The sequence below is a fragment of the Dendrobates tinctorius genome, unplaced genomic scaffold (genome assembly GCF_039654945.1).
Source record: "Dendrobates tinctorius isolate UK_male_01 unplaced genomic scaffold, ASM3965494v1 ptg000075l, whole genome shotgun sequence".
NCBI classification, from domain to species: domain Eukaryota; kingdom Metazoa; phylum Chordata; class Amphibia; order Anura; family Dendrobatidae; genus Dendrobates; species Dendrobates tinctorius.
In genome coordinates, this window is record NW_027361743.1 from 36568462 (window position 1) to 36586370 (window position 17909).

General features: G+C 46.8%; 1 protein-coding gene across 2 annotated transcripts in view; it reads right to left on the reverse strand.

The window, feature by feature from the left end:
* Positions 1 to 6392: 6392 nt before the first annotated feature.
* Positions 6393 to 17909, reverse strand: part of HSPH1 (heat shock protein family H (Hsp110) member 1) — a 32953-nt gene continuing 21436 nt past the window's right edge. Inside the window, exons 12-18 of one of the 2 annotated variants that reach the window (XM_073583174.1) lie at positions 17531 to 17650; positions 16482 to 16616; positions 13236 to 13361; positions 13029 to 13136; positions 8221 to 8340; positions 7956 to 8117; positions 6393 to 7239 (exon numbers count right to left, since the gene is read on the reverse strand). In XM_073583174.1, the coding sequence (XP_073439275.1) occupies positions 7045 to 7239; positions 7956 to 8117; positions 8221 to 8340; positions 13029 to 13136; positions 13236 to 13361; positions 16482 to 16616; positions 17531 to 17650 (966 nt within the window). In that variant the 3' untranslated portion in view covers positions 6393 to 7044. Of the gene's footprint in view, positions 7240 to 7955; positions 8118 to 8220; positions 8341 to 13028; positions 13137 to 13235; positions 13362 to 16481; positions 16617 to 17530; positions 17654 to 17909 lie in introns of both variants that reach the window. The other variant, XM_073583173.1, reaches the window with a different exon arrangement.

A 17909-nucleotide genomic window follows, 5' to 3' on the forward strand; every position in this document is an offset into this window, starting at 1 on the left:
AGGAAATGTAGGAATTTTTTCCACGTTCTGCCATATATGTTGGTTGTTATTGGTTTCCTACTTTTCATTAGAGTAGTTACCAACCCCGGGGAAAACCCTTTATCTCTCAAAAGTGACCTCTCAAATTCCACGCCGTCAGATGGAGCCCCTTGACTTGTTTGTGGAATATCGGCCCCTGAGGCCTGTTTCACACTTCCGTTTTTGTGTCCGCCAAACGGATCCGTTTCCGTTTTTTTGACGGAAACTGATGCAAACGGATCCGTTTTTTTAAAAACGGATCCGTTTTTTTGACGGATCCGCGGTAACCGTAATGGAAGTCTATGGGACCAAAAAAACGGATCCTGCAAAAAATGGCGGATCCGTTTTTTGACGGAAAACAACGGATTTTGACGGATTTGAAAAAACGGAAGTGTGAAACAGGCCTAAGCTAACAAATCTGGAATCTCTGGCAGTACCCACGGGTCCGAGAGAGACATCATTTGTAGTAGAGAAAACCACGGTCTTTTCGGCCAGAACGGGGCTATGAGGATTACTCTGGCTTGCTCGTCTCTTATCTTTTTTACTACTGCCGGGATTAACGCTACTGGGGGAAAGGCATAGCTCAGCTTGAACAGCCACGGGATTTGTAGAGCGTCCACTGCCCACGGGTTTTCCCCTGGGTTTAATGAGCAGAACCTTCTCACTTGCCGGTTGCTTTTGGTGGCAAAGAGGTCAATTACTGGCTGTCCCCATAACTGTACTATCTTCTGGAATATTACACGATTCAAGGCCCACTCTCCCTGTTTTAACTTGTTGCGGCTTAAAAAGTCGGCTTGAACATTTTCTGTCCCTTTGATATGCAGGGCTGTCAGGGAGGCTAGGTGTTGTTCTGCTTTGAGGAAGATTCTTTTGGCTTCGTCCATTAGGGAGTTTGACCTTGTCCCTCCCTGGTGGTTGACATACGCCACTGCCACCCTGTTGTCTGACATAATTCGGACATTTTGACCCTGTAACCTGGGAATGAATGCCTCTAGGGCCCTGTTTATCGCTCTCAACTCTCTTAAGTTGGAGGAAGCTTTCTGCTCTATGTGACCCCAGGACCCTTGGGCCATATGTTCTCTCAGGTGTGCCCCCCATCCCGAGGAGCTTGCGTCCGTCAATATTACATCGGACACGGGCCTGTGCCACAAAATTCCCCCCCCGTTAAATTTGTGTCGTCTAGCCACCAAGTGAGAGAGTCTTTCACCCTTTCGGAAAGTTCCAGCTTCCCTTCTAAACGCCCTTCCAATCGTCTCTGGGCTGACAAGATTTCCGCCTGCAGTTGTCGGGTATGATACTGTGCCCAGTTGACCGCTGGGATACAGGCTGTTAGCGTGCCCAACAGGGACATTGCCCTTCTTAGGGTCATGTGAGGATGCTGTATTGCCGTAAGGGTCATTTCTCTCACCTTCTCTAGTTTTTTCTCTGGCAAGAGACAAACTTGACGGTCAGAGTCCAAGACGAAACCTAGAAAAGTTTGTTTCCTTAGGGGTTGAAGTTTTGATTTTTTTTAAGTTTACCATCCAACCCAGTCTTTGCAGGGTCTCTGTTATCTTCTCTACCTGATGTGCGCAGTGATGTTCTGAATTGCCAATGACCAGAAAATCGTCCAAGTAAGGCACCATAATCACATTGTGGATTTGAAGGAAAGCTGTCATTTCCGCTATTACTTTTGTAAAAATCCTTGGCGCTATGGCGATGCCAAACGGAAGAGCTGTGAATTGAAAATGCCTGAGGTCGCCCTGGATGTATAGGGCTACCCTCAGGTATTTTTGGTACTCTTGGTGTATCGGGATATGGTAATAGACATCCTTCAAATCGATTACGGCCATGAAGCAGTTGTGGTGTAACAGCTTCATGGCCGAAGTCACTGATTCCATTTTGAATGTTTGGTTCTTGATCCATTGATTGAGGCGCCTGAGATTTATTATCGTTCTGAAGGAAAGGTCGGGTTTTTTTATTAGGAAGAGGGGAGAATAGAACCCCCTTCTTTCTTGATCTTCCGGGACCTCTACCAGAACTTGTTTCTCCAATAGCCCTAAGATTTCTGTTTCTAAGGCTGATTGCTCTCCTGGTTCCTTCCTGACGGGGGTCACCACAAATGAAGCTCTTGGATACTGGAAGAAGGGGATTTTTAGGCCATTCTTTATAATTTTTAGGATCCAATTGTTAGCCGATATTTTCTCCCATTCTTGGGAAAAGAGCCTCAATCTTCCCCCCCACAGGAGGGCTGGTGTCATTGCGGGGATTTTTTGGCGGTTGAGGTATTTCCCCCAAACATAAACCCTGGTTCTTTCTTCCTCTTGTCGTCCCACCTTTTCCGTTCTCCCGGGGGACGGCCTCGATTGAACCTTCCCCTCCGAAAGGGCGGTCTCCTTTGATCACCCATGAACCTGGGGAAGCCCTTCTTTTTGTCACCGGCTTTTTCTAGGATGTCATCCAGGTCTTTTCCAAACAAGAACTGCCCATCACATGGTAGTGAGCATAATTTTGCCTTAGATTGAATGTCCCCAGGGCAGCCTTTGAGCCATAACGCCCGTCTTGCGGCGTTCGACAGCCCCGCTGCTCTTGCTGTTAACCTCATCGAGTCGGCGGAGGTGTCCGCCAAGAAGGTGGCAGCTCCGTGTAGTAGGTACATTTCACCTAAAATTTTCTCCCTTGGCATTTTGGAGACCAATTTTTCTTCCAGTTGTTGCAACCAGACCATTAATGACCGGGCTGTGCAGGTGCCGGCTATTGCTGGTTTCAGACCCCCTGCCGCTGCCTCCCAAGTGTGCCTTAGGTATGAGTCCGCTTTTTTATCCAAGGGATCTCTCAAAACCCCTGAATCCTCCAGGGGCAGGGCCGACTTCTTGGAAGACCTAGACACTGCGGCGTCAATCTTTGGGACTTTGTCCCAGATGTCCGTGTCCTTAGCCTCAAAGGGGTATCTTCGCTTTGAAGAGGAGGGAAGGCTACCTGACTTCTCCGGTTTCTTCCACTCTCTCTCGATTAGGGCCTGAATTTTGTCATTGACCGGGAAGGTACGCTTTTTCCTTTCTTGTAGGCCGCCAAACATCACATCCTCCAGTGATCTCTCTACTTTCTCCTCCTGTAGGCCCATAGTGGACCTGATGGCTTTAAGGAGGGCGTCCGTATCTTCCACGGGAAAGCAAGGTCTGCCCCCCGTATCACTGTCTGAGGATGAAGATGACCCGCGCTCAACTTGGTATTCCGAAGAGGAGGAGCCTGACGAGGAACTCGGGGAGGCTTTCCTACTCTTACTTTTCTTTTTTAATAATTTTTTAAGTGAGCCCTGTACCTCCGACTTAATTATTGATCTGAGGTTTGTTGCCAGGCTCGGTGCCTCTTCAGCCATAGTCCGCTGGATACAGCGGACACATAAGTCCTTTTGGTAGTCCTTTGCTAAAGGGCTGTGGCATATGGCACATACTTTATTTTTCTTTTTGCATGTAGCTTTTTTGCCTCCCTAAAAAAGGAAAAGACATAGGAAGCCCTATTACAACATTGTCTACTTTCACGGAGATCACTCACCACCCAGGAAAGACCGATACCGGGCTCTGGGGCTGCGAAGGAGCGTGCGTTCTGCGATCTTTTGACCTCGAGGAATCCCTCGATCGGTGACTTGGACGGCTGCTGCTTTTGCCGCTCGAGCGGCTCTTGCGACCCGAAGCTTGTGAAGGGGGCAGAGACAATGGGGACGGTGAGCGATCCTCCTGAGACGCCATTGTCACCCCTGCAGCCGCTTCTGCTCCTTCTTTAAAGTGAGTGCCCCTCATTACCCCTCCCCCCTCTACCACCAGCCGCTTCTCCTGGCCGGCGTCGCGCCCGGCACCATGATAGTCGCGTCCCGATGACGTCAGCGGTCGTGCTCCCAGAATCCTCTGCGCCGCTGACGTCGGACGCCGATCTCCACCCCCGGCTTCCCCTGCAAGCAGACGAAGGACGGGCGCGCGCGCAGGGGGAGGGCAGCACGTGGAGGAACCTCCGAAGGGAGGACATCAGGACGTGCCCGCACGAACCCGGGGCCCGGATCAGGCAACACCCCGGGGACTGCGCTACCAGCTGCCGACGGCCGGCGTCGCAGGTAAGTAAGCCCTGCAATTTAAACGCCGGGACGGCCCTGGGTGTTTCATCCTGACAGGCGCCGCCGCTGTCAGAGGGATTCCTTTCCAGGACAGGAACCAAACTGAAGCGGGGGAGAGGTGCCGCCCCTTATGTTTCAGTAGGTTCCTGTCCTGGCGGGGCGGATCCCTCTCTCATGTGGTGCTGTCATGGGTGAAGGGAAAATATGACATTTTAGTAGTACAAAATGTAATTTTTGTATTTGCTGCAAATTTGTCAGGTACACAAGGGTTAAGGCTGTGTGCCCACATAAGCGTTTTTTTTTTGCATTTAAGCGTTTTTGCCGCTTAAAAATTGCTCAAAAGAAGCATCCCATTCCTTTTAATGCATTTTGCACTTTTTGTGCATATTGATGCGTTTTTTTCCGCAAAAAAAGTTTCGCAGTAAAAAACGCAGCATACTCATTAATTTTTGCGGAAAAGTCCGCGTTTTTAGCTATTTTCTGTGTGTCTGGCTGGGGACGCGCGGAAAAAACGCATCAAAACGCGCGTTTTCTGGGAAGGAGTCCAGTTTTCATGCAGAAATTTTCTGCATACGTGTGCACATAGCCTAAAGGGTGAATCTGGACCCCATAATTTAGTGCACAATTTCTACCAAACCTGGAATGTCCCACATGACATCAGAAATTACTGTTTGGCCACACGTCAGTGCTGAGAAGGAAGGAGCGCCATTTGGAGCACAGATTTTGTTAAAAAAGTTTGTGGGTGACATTTGTGCAGCCCCTAAGGTGCTAGAAGAAAAAAAAAAAAAAATTGACCCCATTGTAGAAATTGCACCTTTCAATTAATTCATCTATGGCTGTAGTGGCGATTTTGTAAAATTCATGCTATGCTTTATTCTGGAGAATTACAAATATGCCAGTTTTGTACCTATACATTGTGCCCCCATACAGTAGAGACACCATATATTGTAGAGCCCCCATAAATTTTGCCCAGCTTGTGGAGACATGCACCCCCAATTAGTGAGTGCTCTTTCCCGCTACAATAATGCTAAACATGTGGCCGCTTACAGGGATTTAGGCACACTGGGGCTCAGAAGGAAGTGGGCATTTGGATTTGGGAGCATAGAATTCACTGGATTTTATTTGAGGGGCCGGAAGAGCCATGTCGCTTTTCCAGAATCTTAGTTCTACCAGTACCCAAGTACTGAGTGAGGGCTGGTTTTGTGTGGGATAAGTTAGGGTTTTTTCAGGGATACATTTTTTTTTGATTGCTTCCAGAATAAGGCTCAGCTCACATTCTTGTGCTTAGCACTTACGTGAGGGTTTCTGTGTAAATCCTACAAAAATGCAATTCAGACGAAACCCTCAACAGAACCAACCACCGTTAAAAAGCAGCGCTGAGGAATAAGGCCCCTTCTTAACCATCGCCGTAAGCACGGGGGGGTGTCACACTTGCGAGTGTGATGCGAGAAACTCGCCAATCCCGGCACTGCCACAGGCACTCGGACCGGAGTGTGCAGCTGCATGTATTTCTCCAAAGCAGTACACTCCGGTCCCGAGTGCTGGCGGCAGTGACGGGTATTGATGCGAGACTCGCGCGTGTTTCTTGCATCATACCAGTCTGACCCCAGCCTTAAAAGGAGTATAGGAGGTCATTAAGGGGTTAAAGCCTAAGGCCGGTTTCACACTTTCGACATTTAGGGCCAGAGTTGTGACCTGCCGTGGGTGTCCCGATAAGCCTGTTTAGCGCGAGTCAGAAGATCAGCAGCCAGTTCGGACATTGTGATCGGTACTTTGAATGCCAGACATGTGAAAAAAGGTCTTATGGCTCATACTCATTTGCGAGAGACTCGTACAATTCTCGTGCGTGTCTCTTGCATGAAAACCTGGCACTGCCGCCAGCAATCGGACCAGAGCGTGCGGCTACATAGAAATACATGTAGCCGCATGCTACGGTTCGAGTGCCCGCGGGAGTGCCAGGTTTTCATGCAAGAGACTCGTGCGAGTCTCTCGCAAGTGAGTATGGAGTATGAGCCCTTAAGCTAGATATCCTTACTCAAGGAGTGGGCACAGGATTGCAAACCTATTTCAAGGACTATCAATAAAAATAAGGGCCTTTATTTCCTTCAATAGCAATAAAAAAAAAAAAAAAACCTTGTGAGCTATTTTTTTTTTTCTTTTAAGCTTTCCAATATCTTTGTATCAGACTGTAGACATACCACTGAATAATGTTGCTTTAAATTTTTGAATAGGGAAGAGCAGGGGGAAAAAAAAACAAACCCCCCCCAAAAAAACCCACACTACCGAATTATTAGGTCTTAGAACTTTATTTATCCAAGCTCTGAAAGCTCCACAACAACTACAGTACTACCAAGCACATCTTATATGTTGCAACTTTTTCTAAGATAACCAAAACCAAGAAAAACGCACTTGACACAGGTTTCTTCAGTGCCAAACTGAAAATTCTGCATTTTTTTTTTTAACCTAGAAAAACTTATTAGTTACTAATGAACAAAAGGCCATTTCCAGAAAACAAGCTCTAGATCTTCTCATTGCATGCCAGAAAAGTGAAAATATAATGTGCTCCTCCTGATGGCGCTCCATTTTCCCAGTGCTTTATACAGTCCATTCTATTGAAAAGCTCAATATGAAGTTCACAATTCCACAGGAATTTGGTTTCTTTGTTTCCCCTCCACGTTAACAAGGCATAGTTTAATCTAGTCCTCTGCAGTATAGTTTATAGTGAGAAAAAACAAAGTAATAACAATAAGAAAAAAAAAAACCGCATTCTAAAAAGTCAACGTTTTAATAAATAACCTCTTAACGACAGTGTTTGGTCACATAATACAGAAATAATGTAAAAAATAAAATTGAGATTAAACATGTAGCAAAAAAAAAAAAAAGCGAGGAACCAGGAACAGATTGCAGCCCGTTACAGGAGATTTGAGGACAGATCACTTTTAATTTAAGTCCATGTCAATGGTCTCCTCAGTTGGATGGTGGTCTCCATTCTGCTGAGAAGGTGGTACGGTTTTATTTTTCTCCTCTTTGAGATCTTCATTGTGGTTCATACCATTTACTGGTGTATCAGATTTGGGCGATTCAGTCTTCGGTTTCGGCTGTGTTACAATACGGTGGCAGCTGCTGCCCAACGCCTACAGAAATATGGAGAAAAAAAACCCAAAAAAAAACATAATTGTCCTCAGGATACACTGATCGTTCCGCGAGACATGCAAGGGTCCATTGGTCTATTGTAGTATCGCTCACAGATGCTTTTAAGCCAGGGGTCTCAAACTGGGCTGGGTAAGTGGGCGGAAGATAAAAAGAAATGCATCTGACAGGCCACATTCTTTGCGAGATGACATTTTCAGTGATACCAATTTTTATTTTTCTGTAAATCTTTTTTGATTTGTCGCTTGAATATTTTTAGCATGTTTATTTTTTTTTTATAAACATTCAGCATATGGATTATGGTACACTTTTATAAGTTGGTCATAACAGATACAGCAAAAACAAACTGTGTACTTTGCCTATTTTAGTTTGAACATAAAACAGTATTTTTAGGAGCAAATATTTTAATATTTTTCCATTATTTCTTGCTTAAATTTTGATTTTCCTTTTTGTTTTTTTACAACTAACCCCCCCCCCCCCACGATTATTTGGTCATCATATAGTAATATTGTCTTACAATTAGCCCTAATTCTGGCCTCCATCTTGTAGCAATATCCCCCGATCTGGATACCCATCTTATCGTAGTGATAGTCTCAGGAGCCCCAGTGCTCGTGGGCTAAGGGCCAGCGTGTTTGAAACCGCTGTTTAGAGCCATTATGGTTTCATACTATCTGAAACAAAAAGGAAATTCAATACTTACAGAAAGCTGTGCTTTAATGTCACAACCATATACCACTGGGTTCTGATCTAATTGTTGCTTAGCTTGAAGATTCATTGCATTATTCATCCATTCCATGGTTTCCCGGACACATTTCTCTACCTTCTCCATGTCAGTGGCACTGATGTGCTGATATGCTTCGCCCTGTCATTGCAAGACAGAAACAAGCAAAAACAGACGAGTCTTGTAGGAGCTCCCCTTGATAAAGACTTACAGTGAGATCATATAAAGATGTTTAGGCATGTACCTGGTTCTTAAAATCCTCTACAATCTTTGTGTAGTGCTGCAACTTTTGGCCTAGGCCTTCAAACAATCTTGGCCGCTCCTCCGCTTCTCGATACCGCTCATTGACTGGATCACCATGTTTCTAAGAAATAATATACAAGGTATATAATTAAACAATACATAAACTATAACTGTGAGAAAATGTCAAACTCTGCTACAATGGTGTAGAAAGTTTAATGCCACCGGTCATATATCATGGCAAGCCTGAGCACAACAAGACATAAGGTAGTTATACTGCATCAGCAAGGTTTCTCCCAAGAAAGAAATTCAAAACAGACTGGTTTTCTGATATGCTGTTCAGTGCTTCAGTGCTTTTTCAAAAGACCTTGAACTGAGAACCACAGAAGAAGTGGCCAGTTAAAAAGAAGTGGCCACTATTCATCAAGACCAGTTACTGTATATACCCAAGTATAAGCCAAGGCCCGCTAATTATGCCACAAAAAAAAACAAAAGACAAAAAAAAAACCACACACTGGGAAAACTTATTGACTCGCGTATAAGCAGAGGGTGAGAAATGCAGCAGCTACTGGTAAATTTAAATAAAAATAGATACCAAATAAAAGTAAAATTAAATGAGACATCAGTAGGTTATGTTTTTGAATATCCATATTGAATCAGAAGCCCCATATAATGCTCCATACAGTTCATGATGGCCCCATAAGATGCTCCATACAAAAACAGGATTTTTGGGTTGCTTACCGTAAAATCTGTTTCTCGGAGCCTTCATTGGGGGACACCGAGACCATGGGTGTATGCTGCTGCCACTAGGAGGCTGACACTATGCACAAAAAAAGGTTAGCTCCTCCTCCGCAGTGTACACCCCACAGTTAGTGAGAAAGCAGTAGGAAAAGAAACAGAATAGATTGAAAACAGAACAAACAACTCAACTGTAACCAATCAACCAAAGTAAGAACAGGAGTTGTAGAACATGGGAGGGTGCTGTGTCCCCCAATGAAGGCTCCGAGAAACAGATTTTACGGTAAGCAACCCAAAAATCCTGTTTTCTCGTTCGCCTTATTGGGCGACACAGAGACCATGGGACGTCCCAAAGCAGTTTGAGATCCAAGATGGGTCGGACCGCCCCGTCTTTTTTCGGCACGACAAACAGGTTTGAATAAAACCCTGTAAACCGCTCCGATTCGGGAACGGGCACAATCACCCCGGAACTGAGGAGAGAGTCGATGGCCGTAAAGAACCCCGGGATTCGAAGAAACGATCCCGTGGAAGAGAGACGAACTCTATCTTGTATCCTGACGATACAACCTCCCTGACCCAAGCGTCCTCTACCGAGGCCAGCCAGATGTCCTTGAAGAACAGGAGTCGACCTCCCAATTGGGAGGGACCCTCGGGAGTCCAAGTATAGTCATGTTGATGTGGGCCGACCCGATCCGGATCTGGATGGTCTGCCCCGCGAAGAGTGGGAGCGCCAGGAGGGAGTGGATCTGAAGGAAACTTTCTTCCTATCTTGGCGTGCCTGCGGTCTTTGCTGGTTGGAGGTCTCCGCCGCATTGAAACGGCGGTAAGCCCGAAAGGGTCGAAACTGACGCCTCAGTGGGGGTCTGCGAGGTTTGGCCTGAGGCAGGAGAGAACTCGTGCCTCCAGTGGCGTCCTTAATAATTTGGTCCAATCGGGATCCAAAGAGGCGCCCTCCCTGAAAAGGCAGATTAGTAAGAGACTTTTTAGAAGACAGGTCCGCCTGCCAGGCCTTGAGCCAAATTGTACGTCGGATTGCCACAACGATACTTGATGCCTGGACTGCGCAGGATGCGGCATCCAAAGAAGCAGAAAGCAGATAATCCCCCGCATGGGAAATCTGATTGGCAAGATCGGCCAATCGATCTGGTTGTGCTTTCTCTAGGATGCCCTGACGAAGATCCTCTGCCCAAGTGGCTATGGCTTTTGCTGCCCAAGATGAAGCAAAAATTGGGCATACCGCCGTCGAAGCCGCTTCGAAGGCAGACTTCGCTAGGGATTCTATGATCCTATCATTAGAATCCCTAAGAGACGCCACGCCTGAAAGCGGGAGAACCGTGTTATTAGAAAGCCTGGACACGGGCGGATCGACCGAGGGAGAAGCAGACCAGTTGTCCGTGAGCTCTTTAGCAAACGGGTACAGAACGCCGAGACGCTTCCCTCGTTGAAAGCGTCTGGTCGGATCCCCTCTTTCCCTGGTAAAAATCTTTCCAAACTCAGAATGTAAAGGGAATACCCTGGAGGGTGTTTCCTCCCGTCTGAACGAAACCTCCTGATCTGAGGATTTCGCAGGGGGGTCAGCAATGTCGAAGGTCTGATGGATCGCTGCAATGAGGTTCTGCACAGTAACCCTCATGTTCGCATCCTGATCCGAATCCAGCTCTAAGATCCCCTCAGATGATCCGTCCGAGAGCGCTTCACCTGACTTGGGAGAGGAGGCCCGGGAGGGAGGCTGCCGAGAAGGACTATGTGGTGACATGGGGCGAGGAGAGGAATCCGGCTGGGGATCCTGCCTGGGTCTTTTGCGACTAACGCTGGCCGACTCAGATGGAATCTCTCGGGACCTGCTGGACCCTGTAGAGGTGTCCAGGGGCAACTTATCCAGGATGGCTACTAGGGTCTGAGTCACCCTGGTGAGGTCTGCCACTGACTGTGATAGAGACGAGGCCCAGCCAGGCATGGGGGGTTCACTCTCGCCTGGGGCCCTAGATGGCTCCTGGGCAGCGCCAGGCTGAATAGGGTTGCTACAATCCAGGCAGAGGGAAGTGGACTGACCTGAGGGAAGTTTGCGATTGCAAGAAGAGCACACAAAGTACTTAACTAAGGTGAAAGAGGAGGCAGGAGGACGAGAGCGGTCAGACTTAGAATTAGACATACTGACGGACAGTCACTGAGGCAGTGCCGGAAGGTTGGGGGACCGGAGGCAGAGGAGGGTGTCAGTCTGCAGTCGCAGAGCTACTCACGGTCCGGTGTCCTGTCGCAGCTTCCAGCAAATGAAGTGCACGGCTCGTCTGGGCTTGCAGGGGACACGGCAGATAAGACAGCGTCCGGCTGACAGGCTGTGAAAATGGCGGCAGCCTGAGAACAGAGCAGGAAGCGCGCGCTTCCCTGCAGAGACCGAGGAAGATGGGCGGGGCTAACCGCCGATGTTAAAAATGGCGCCGTCCTATCCAGACTGGGGTGGGTGGAGACAGCGCCGCCTCAGGGAGACGGCGGTGGGCAGGCTTAAAGAGGGCGGGAGGAAAGCCCGCCCGAGAAAGAAGGCGGGGGGCGTGGCCACGACGCAGGACAAGGCCCAAGATGAATCCGGGGCCTGGATTAGATGAGGCGGCCGCCTGTCAGCGCAGGGCGGCGCGGAGGCCCCGCAGCACTGCCACGGTGACCGCTCCTGAGGCTTGCTGGGGCCGGAAGGGAGAAAACCCCCCCCCCCCCCCCCTAGAAATGCACTGGGAGCAAGTTGCGGCAGAACAGGCAGAGAAGTCGGGGCCTGAATTAAATGCGGCGGCCGCCGGGAAGCGCGGGGCGGCGCAGTACTGCCACAGTGACCTCTGGGGCTGCCGAGGAGAATGGGACCCGGGCCTCATACTTACCCTCCGTCTCTATAATAAAGGTACCTTCATCCAGTGTGTGTTGTCACGAAGAGTATCCGCGCCTCATCCAACCGACAGGCTCTGGTAGGCGAGTGGGTGGGAGGTGGGGGACGAGGACCATCTGGATCGCCTGACACACATCCGTGTACGGTCTCCTGGTCCTGCTGTAGAGACCTATGAGGATACGGGGTGGCAGTACACGCCGTACTCATAGTCTCTTTGTGGGAGTACAGTTGTGACTGTTCACACTGTATCCCTCCGGGAACCTGAAAAGGAACGACGCACACTGAGGTAGATATGGGTCTAATGAAAGACCCGTGTCCACCTCCTACTGACACTAAGCTAAACTGAGGAATTCCCTGTCGGTCGGGTGTACACTGCGGAGGAGGAGCTAACCTTTTTTTGTGCATAGTGTCAGCCTCCTAGTGGCAGCAGCATACACCCATGGTCTCTGTGTCCCCCAATAAGGCGAACGAGAAATACACCCCATATAAATGCTGCACAAAGCTTAATAATGGCCCCATTAGATGCTCCATAGAATAATATGCCCCATATGCTTCTCCATAAAGGTTATGGCCCCAAAAAATGCTCCATACATTAATGCCCCCATAAGATGCTCCATACATTATGCCTGAACAAAAAATGGGCTGAAAATCTCGGCTTCTACGCGAGTATATACGGTAAATAATTCTTGAAGTAATTCTTTTTTTTTTTAATAAAAATGTGATCATAAACCCACTGTGAAGATCTTCATAGTTAAGACTTGCGTTGCTCTAGTGGCAGGGATCCTTACAGACTGATTCACCATTAACCCACTCTGTTATGTGCTATGTACTAGGATACACAGAGGCTGCATAAGCCAAAAGATCCAATATTTTTACTGAATCCCGATTGCAGGCATTTTTGACCAACAAATATTTGTCTCAGTCAATCATTAACAACCTCAAAAGGTGTCCATATCACTGAGGAACAGCGCAGTGCAAACTTAAAGACGTTGTCTGGTTTCAGAAGACAAGTCTGCAGTTATTTTATGTGAATCCTCCCAATGCACTTATATTGCGGGAGGCCGGAAGGAGTCTAATCTGGTTCTGGCTGGGAGAATGCATATGGCATATTTGCGGCCACTATTCTGCTGCCATTGGCGAATCCTCACAGAGCAGACAACCCCTTTAAATACACGGACTCCACGAAGATACTATGCATTTACCTTCAGCTCATCGAGCTTCTCGGCATACACCTGTCTGGACTGATCCTCCCCATCTTCATACAGCCAGTTCTCAGTTTCTGTTAAAAGCTCGGAAAAACGCCCCAGGTCCTAGAGGAAAAAAGCAAATGATACATTTATATGGCATCAGCTTTTGATGACCGTTTTCCATCTTTATTCTGCATTAGCTTTTGATGCCAATGAATTCACCTCTTCATTGATGAAACTGCCGTACAGCCCAGAGAGCTTATCCCTGTATTCATAGACGTATTCCTCCACAGCGTTCTTTGCATCATTTCTCTCTTTCTCCAACTTGTCTTGAAGAATCATCTTCCCCTGTAATTTAGAAAATAAGGTTTCTAAGTGTTCGTTCCAGAACAGCGCAGTGAAACAGGTGCAGGCACCAAGATACACGCTCACTGTATATACCAAGCCGGTAATTACTCCTGCCATAGGACGATGAGACCTATAATTACACAGCTCGTCTGTCACCACAGGCTGAAGTTTCAAGGCAATCAGAAAGGAGTCAAAACTGTATATTTTAACAGTGGAAACGCATAGAGGATTCTCTTTGCTACATGGGATTGGACATGGTTGGTGCCCAGATCCCCTCGGGCCCACGGATATTGGATGAGAACAAGCTGAGCAGATACTACATATGCTCGTGAGAGATACAATAGTTTGCTTGGCACTCGCTATATCTGTATCGTGCTGACTGTATCTGGATACTCCATTTACTTTGCCCGGCTACTATATAGAGTATCGTACGATCACGTACACTGCAATCATTGCTTCATCTGTATCTCACTTAAGTCCGCAGCTGTTTTAACCCCTTTCTGACCACGGACGGAGTAGTATGTCCGATGGCAGCACCCCCACTTTGATGTGGGCACCGTTGATGAGCCCGCATCAAAGCGGGGACATGTCAGCTGTTTTTGACATGTGCCCACAATAGGCGCGGGTGGAATTATGATCCACCTGCGCCTATTAACTAGTTAAATGTCTCTGTTAAACGCTGACGGGGCATTTGATGCGTGCTTCCGGCCATTAGGCTGGAAATACACGCGCCGCTGACCCCCCCGTCACGTGATCGTGGGTCATCGGTGCGTCGGCATAACAACCAGAGGTCTCTTTATAGTTGTTGATGCCAGATGGCTGTGAGCGCCATCCTGTGGTCAAATTACTGCATTGCTGTCAGTGCGGAATACATACAGGCGATCTGAGCATCGCCTTTATATAGCAGAGCTGATCAAGCTATGGTAGTTTCTAGCCTCCCATGGAGGCTATTGAAGCATGCCAAAATTAAAAAAAAAAAAAATTGTATATATATATATATATATATATATATATATATATATATATATATATATATATATTTATTATAAATATTCTATTTTATTATTTCTATACACTGTTTTTCGGTGATTCCTTTGTATCCCCGTTCATACTGCACCCACACACACACACACAAATGATGCACCATTTGAAAGGTAAACTTGCCCCCTTCAGGAAGAAAATAGCCAAACAAACCACACATTCTTTGATCACAAAATACTGTTTAAACATTAATTTTCATAAACCTGCAGTAAGGAAAAATGACCTGCAGGTGGCACCACCGTACCCCAAAGCACACTACCAACACATTTGTAAACATGCAGTTTTTTGCCCCACACACACACAAATGATACCATTTGAAAGGTAAACTTTCTCCCTTCAGCAAGAAAACAAACAAACCACACATTCACGATTTTATCACTAAATACAGTTTAGGCTAGTTTCACACTAGCGTTTTTGAGCGCAGCGACGGCCTGCGCACGGCCGCCGCTAAGCCCCGCCTCCGCCGGTAGCTCCGCCTACCGGCGCATGACGCTGCATGCGCCCTGCGTCCCCTATCTTTATCACTGGGGGCGTAGGCCGTGCGCAGTATGCGTTTGGCGGCGCATGCGCCTTTTTTACGGTGCGCCGACCTGCGCCAAACGCAACCTGCTGCAGTTTGGTTGCGCCGGCGCACCGTCAAAAAGGCGCATGCGCCGCCAAACGCATACTGCGCACGGCCTGCGCCCCCAGTGATAAAGATAGGGGACGCAGGGCGCATGCAGCGTCATGCGCCAGTAGGCGGAGCTATCGGCGGAGGCGCGACAGGGGGCGGGGCTTAGCGGCGGCCGTGCGCAGGCCGTCGCTGCGCTCAAAAACGCTAGTGTGAAACTAGCCTTAAACATTCATTTTCATAAACCTGCAGAAAGACACAATGACCTGCAGGTGGCACCTCAACCGGAAAACATTTTTTGGCCTCTACTTATCAAAACAATTTATTGTATTTCCAATCTTCATATATAAATACCTGTTTGTGTTCATCATCTCATGAAATACATTTACATTTGACCAGCTTGCTTTTTCTGACATTGCCTGCGCCCCCGACGACCAATGTGCAAAAATGTCACAATTATATTAATATAAATATATATATTCATTTATTCATAAACACATTAGGTATCACTGCGTTCAGAATCGCCCGATCAATAAAAAAAAAAAAAAAAAGGTTTAACATGATCACTAAACAGCTTAGCGAGAAAAAAGTCGAAACGCCAAATTACGTTTTTTTTTTTTTTGGTCGCCACGATATTGCATTAAAATGCAATGACGGGTGATCAAAAGAACGTATCTGACAAAAGTGGTATCATTAAAAACGTCAGCTCGGCGCGCAAAAAAATAAGCTTGGACGTGAGATCACGAAAAACGAAGATGCTATGGGTCTTGGAAAATGGCGAACTCCAGCAGCGTCCAATCTTCAGCGAATGCTGAAGGAATCCTGAGCTTGGAAACATACCCTTATTGTCTGCAGCAATGAAATCCATTATCAGCACTGCAGCCACCCGGTGAACTCAGCGACTGAGTGGCTTGTGCAGTCTATTTGGACAGACGCTAAACTCAGTGATTGGCTGCAGCGCTGTCGATGTGACATCAGGATTGGAAACAATAACAGACACTAGGAGCAGCGAGGAAGACTCAGTGCTGGATATGAGGAGGGAGAATAAAGCAAAGTTTGTGGTTTGTAATGAAAATCTGTTATGTCCAGTAATATTATCTGCGGATATGGGGCTAATCTGCAGCTCAGTAGCATTATGGAGGTCACCGGGCCGATGTGCTGAAAGTGCGGCACCCGAGAGAAAAAGAACTTTATTTCTCCCAGGAGCTTCTGGCTTTCAGTCAGTCATGGCAGGAGAAATTACAGTCACCGCTCACAGCAGTGAGCGCAGCGGCTTCAAGCACACCCTGGCAATGACTGACCGCTTACACTGCAGAGCACAGCCGGCTGTCAGTCAATGTCGGGGTGTGCTTGAAGCTGCCACCCTCAGTGCCTTAAGCGGTGACCGATTGCTCCGTGTATGCCCACATGACTGAAAGCTGGCGGCTCCTTGGAGCAATAAAGTTTAAAATAAAGAACCATGCACTGACCTCATTCTCAATGTACATATTGAGCAGGTCTTTTCCTAGCTGCCACACAAAGTTTGCTTCAATGGGCACTTCAATGTTTTTTACTTTGATCTTCGGCTTTTTGGCCTCGGGCGGATTATCACTCTTCTTTTCCACCTAGATAATGAAAAAAAAAAAAAAAAAAAGGGACATAAGTGTGAAAATACACATCTCAAATAAATACATTGTTTAGTTGTGACATCTAGGAATGTGACCAAGGATTTATATTTACACGACTTTCCTGCGTTGTTGCTGTTTTGAACTGCTTGGACCATTGCATTTTAATGGATTTATGAAAAAGAAAAAAATTTTTAACAGCATCCTGGATTGCTCACGTTATTGTTGGACTTTGCTTTGTCGTTGTTCATATGTGTGTGTGTGTGTGTGTGTGTGTGTGTGTGTGTGTGTGTGTGTGTGTGTGTGTGTGTATATATATATCTCTATCTATCTACTCCTTAGCTTTAGACTATGGAGAAGACTTTTTTATTTTTTAATTTAAAGAGATTAAGATCCTCACATTGCTGCCATCTGGTGCTGGTTGTACAATGGAAATCAACATAATTGATTGCGCCATGGGATGCATATTTCTTTAGCATTAGTCCATCTTTCTTTCTATCTATTACATGCTAGCAGACCGTTTCAGCTCACACAGGGGTCATACATCTTTTTACATACTTCTAAATGGGACAGGAGTCTTAATACTCAGCAATACTCCATTACTGCTGAATAGCCAGGCAATATATTGGAGAACAATGCTAAACATTGATGGTTCACGAACCAGTGGCACTAGAAGACGTGGCCTCCGAATCCTCCCCCGAGGCGCACACAGATACTTGTAAAAGTACAATATAATACACTATTAATTTTAAATGCACAAATATGTCCAAACAAAAAACAAAACCGGCATCATGAGTTAGTACAGCTGATCCAAATCCTTAACAGTTCTGACTTTTTTTGGACAATGCCATATTAAAAATTACATGTTCATGAAAAAATTAACAAAACAGTATAAGGATATAGGGAAAACTCACTTTTTCAGTATCGGCCATTTTGTTTTCCTCACTGGTGGACTCGGGTGGAGGAGGAGAAGGCTGCTCATCGGTTTGTACCTGGGGTGGTGTTCCAGCATCGGGATGATCTTGCTGGACAAACTGCTGAAAGAAAAGCCCAGGCACAAAGAGATGAACTGAGGAGGAGGAGGAGCGGCCAGGTCTAGTGAAAGGAAGGCAGCATTAACACATTTCTTCCTACATATGGGAACATTAATATAGGACCCAGGAAAGAAATCCTTTATCCGATGATGGCTCATCATTGTACACACGATGGGAGCATATGCCCAAGACTTACATGATAAGGAGGATCTCTGACTCAGTAGAAACACAAGCTCTGATTGGTAGAGAGCTCAGTGAC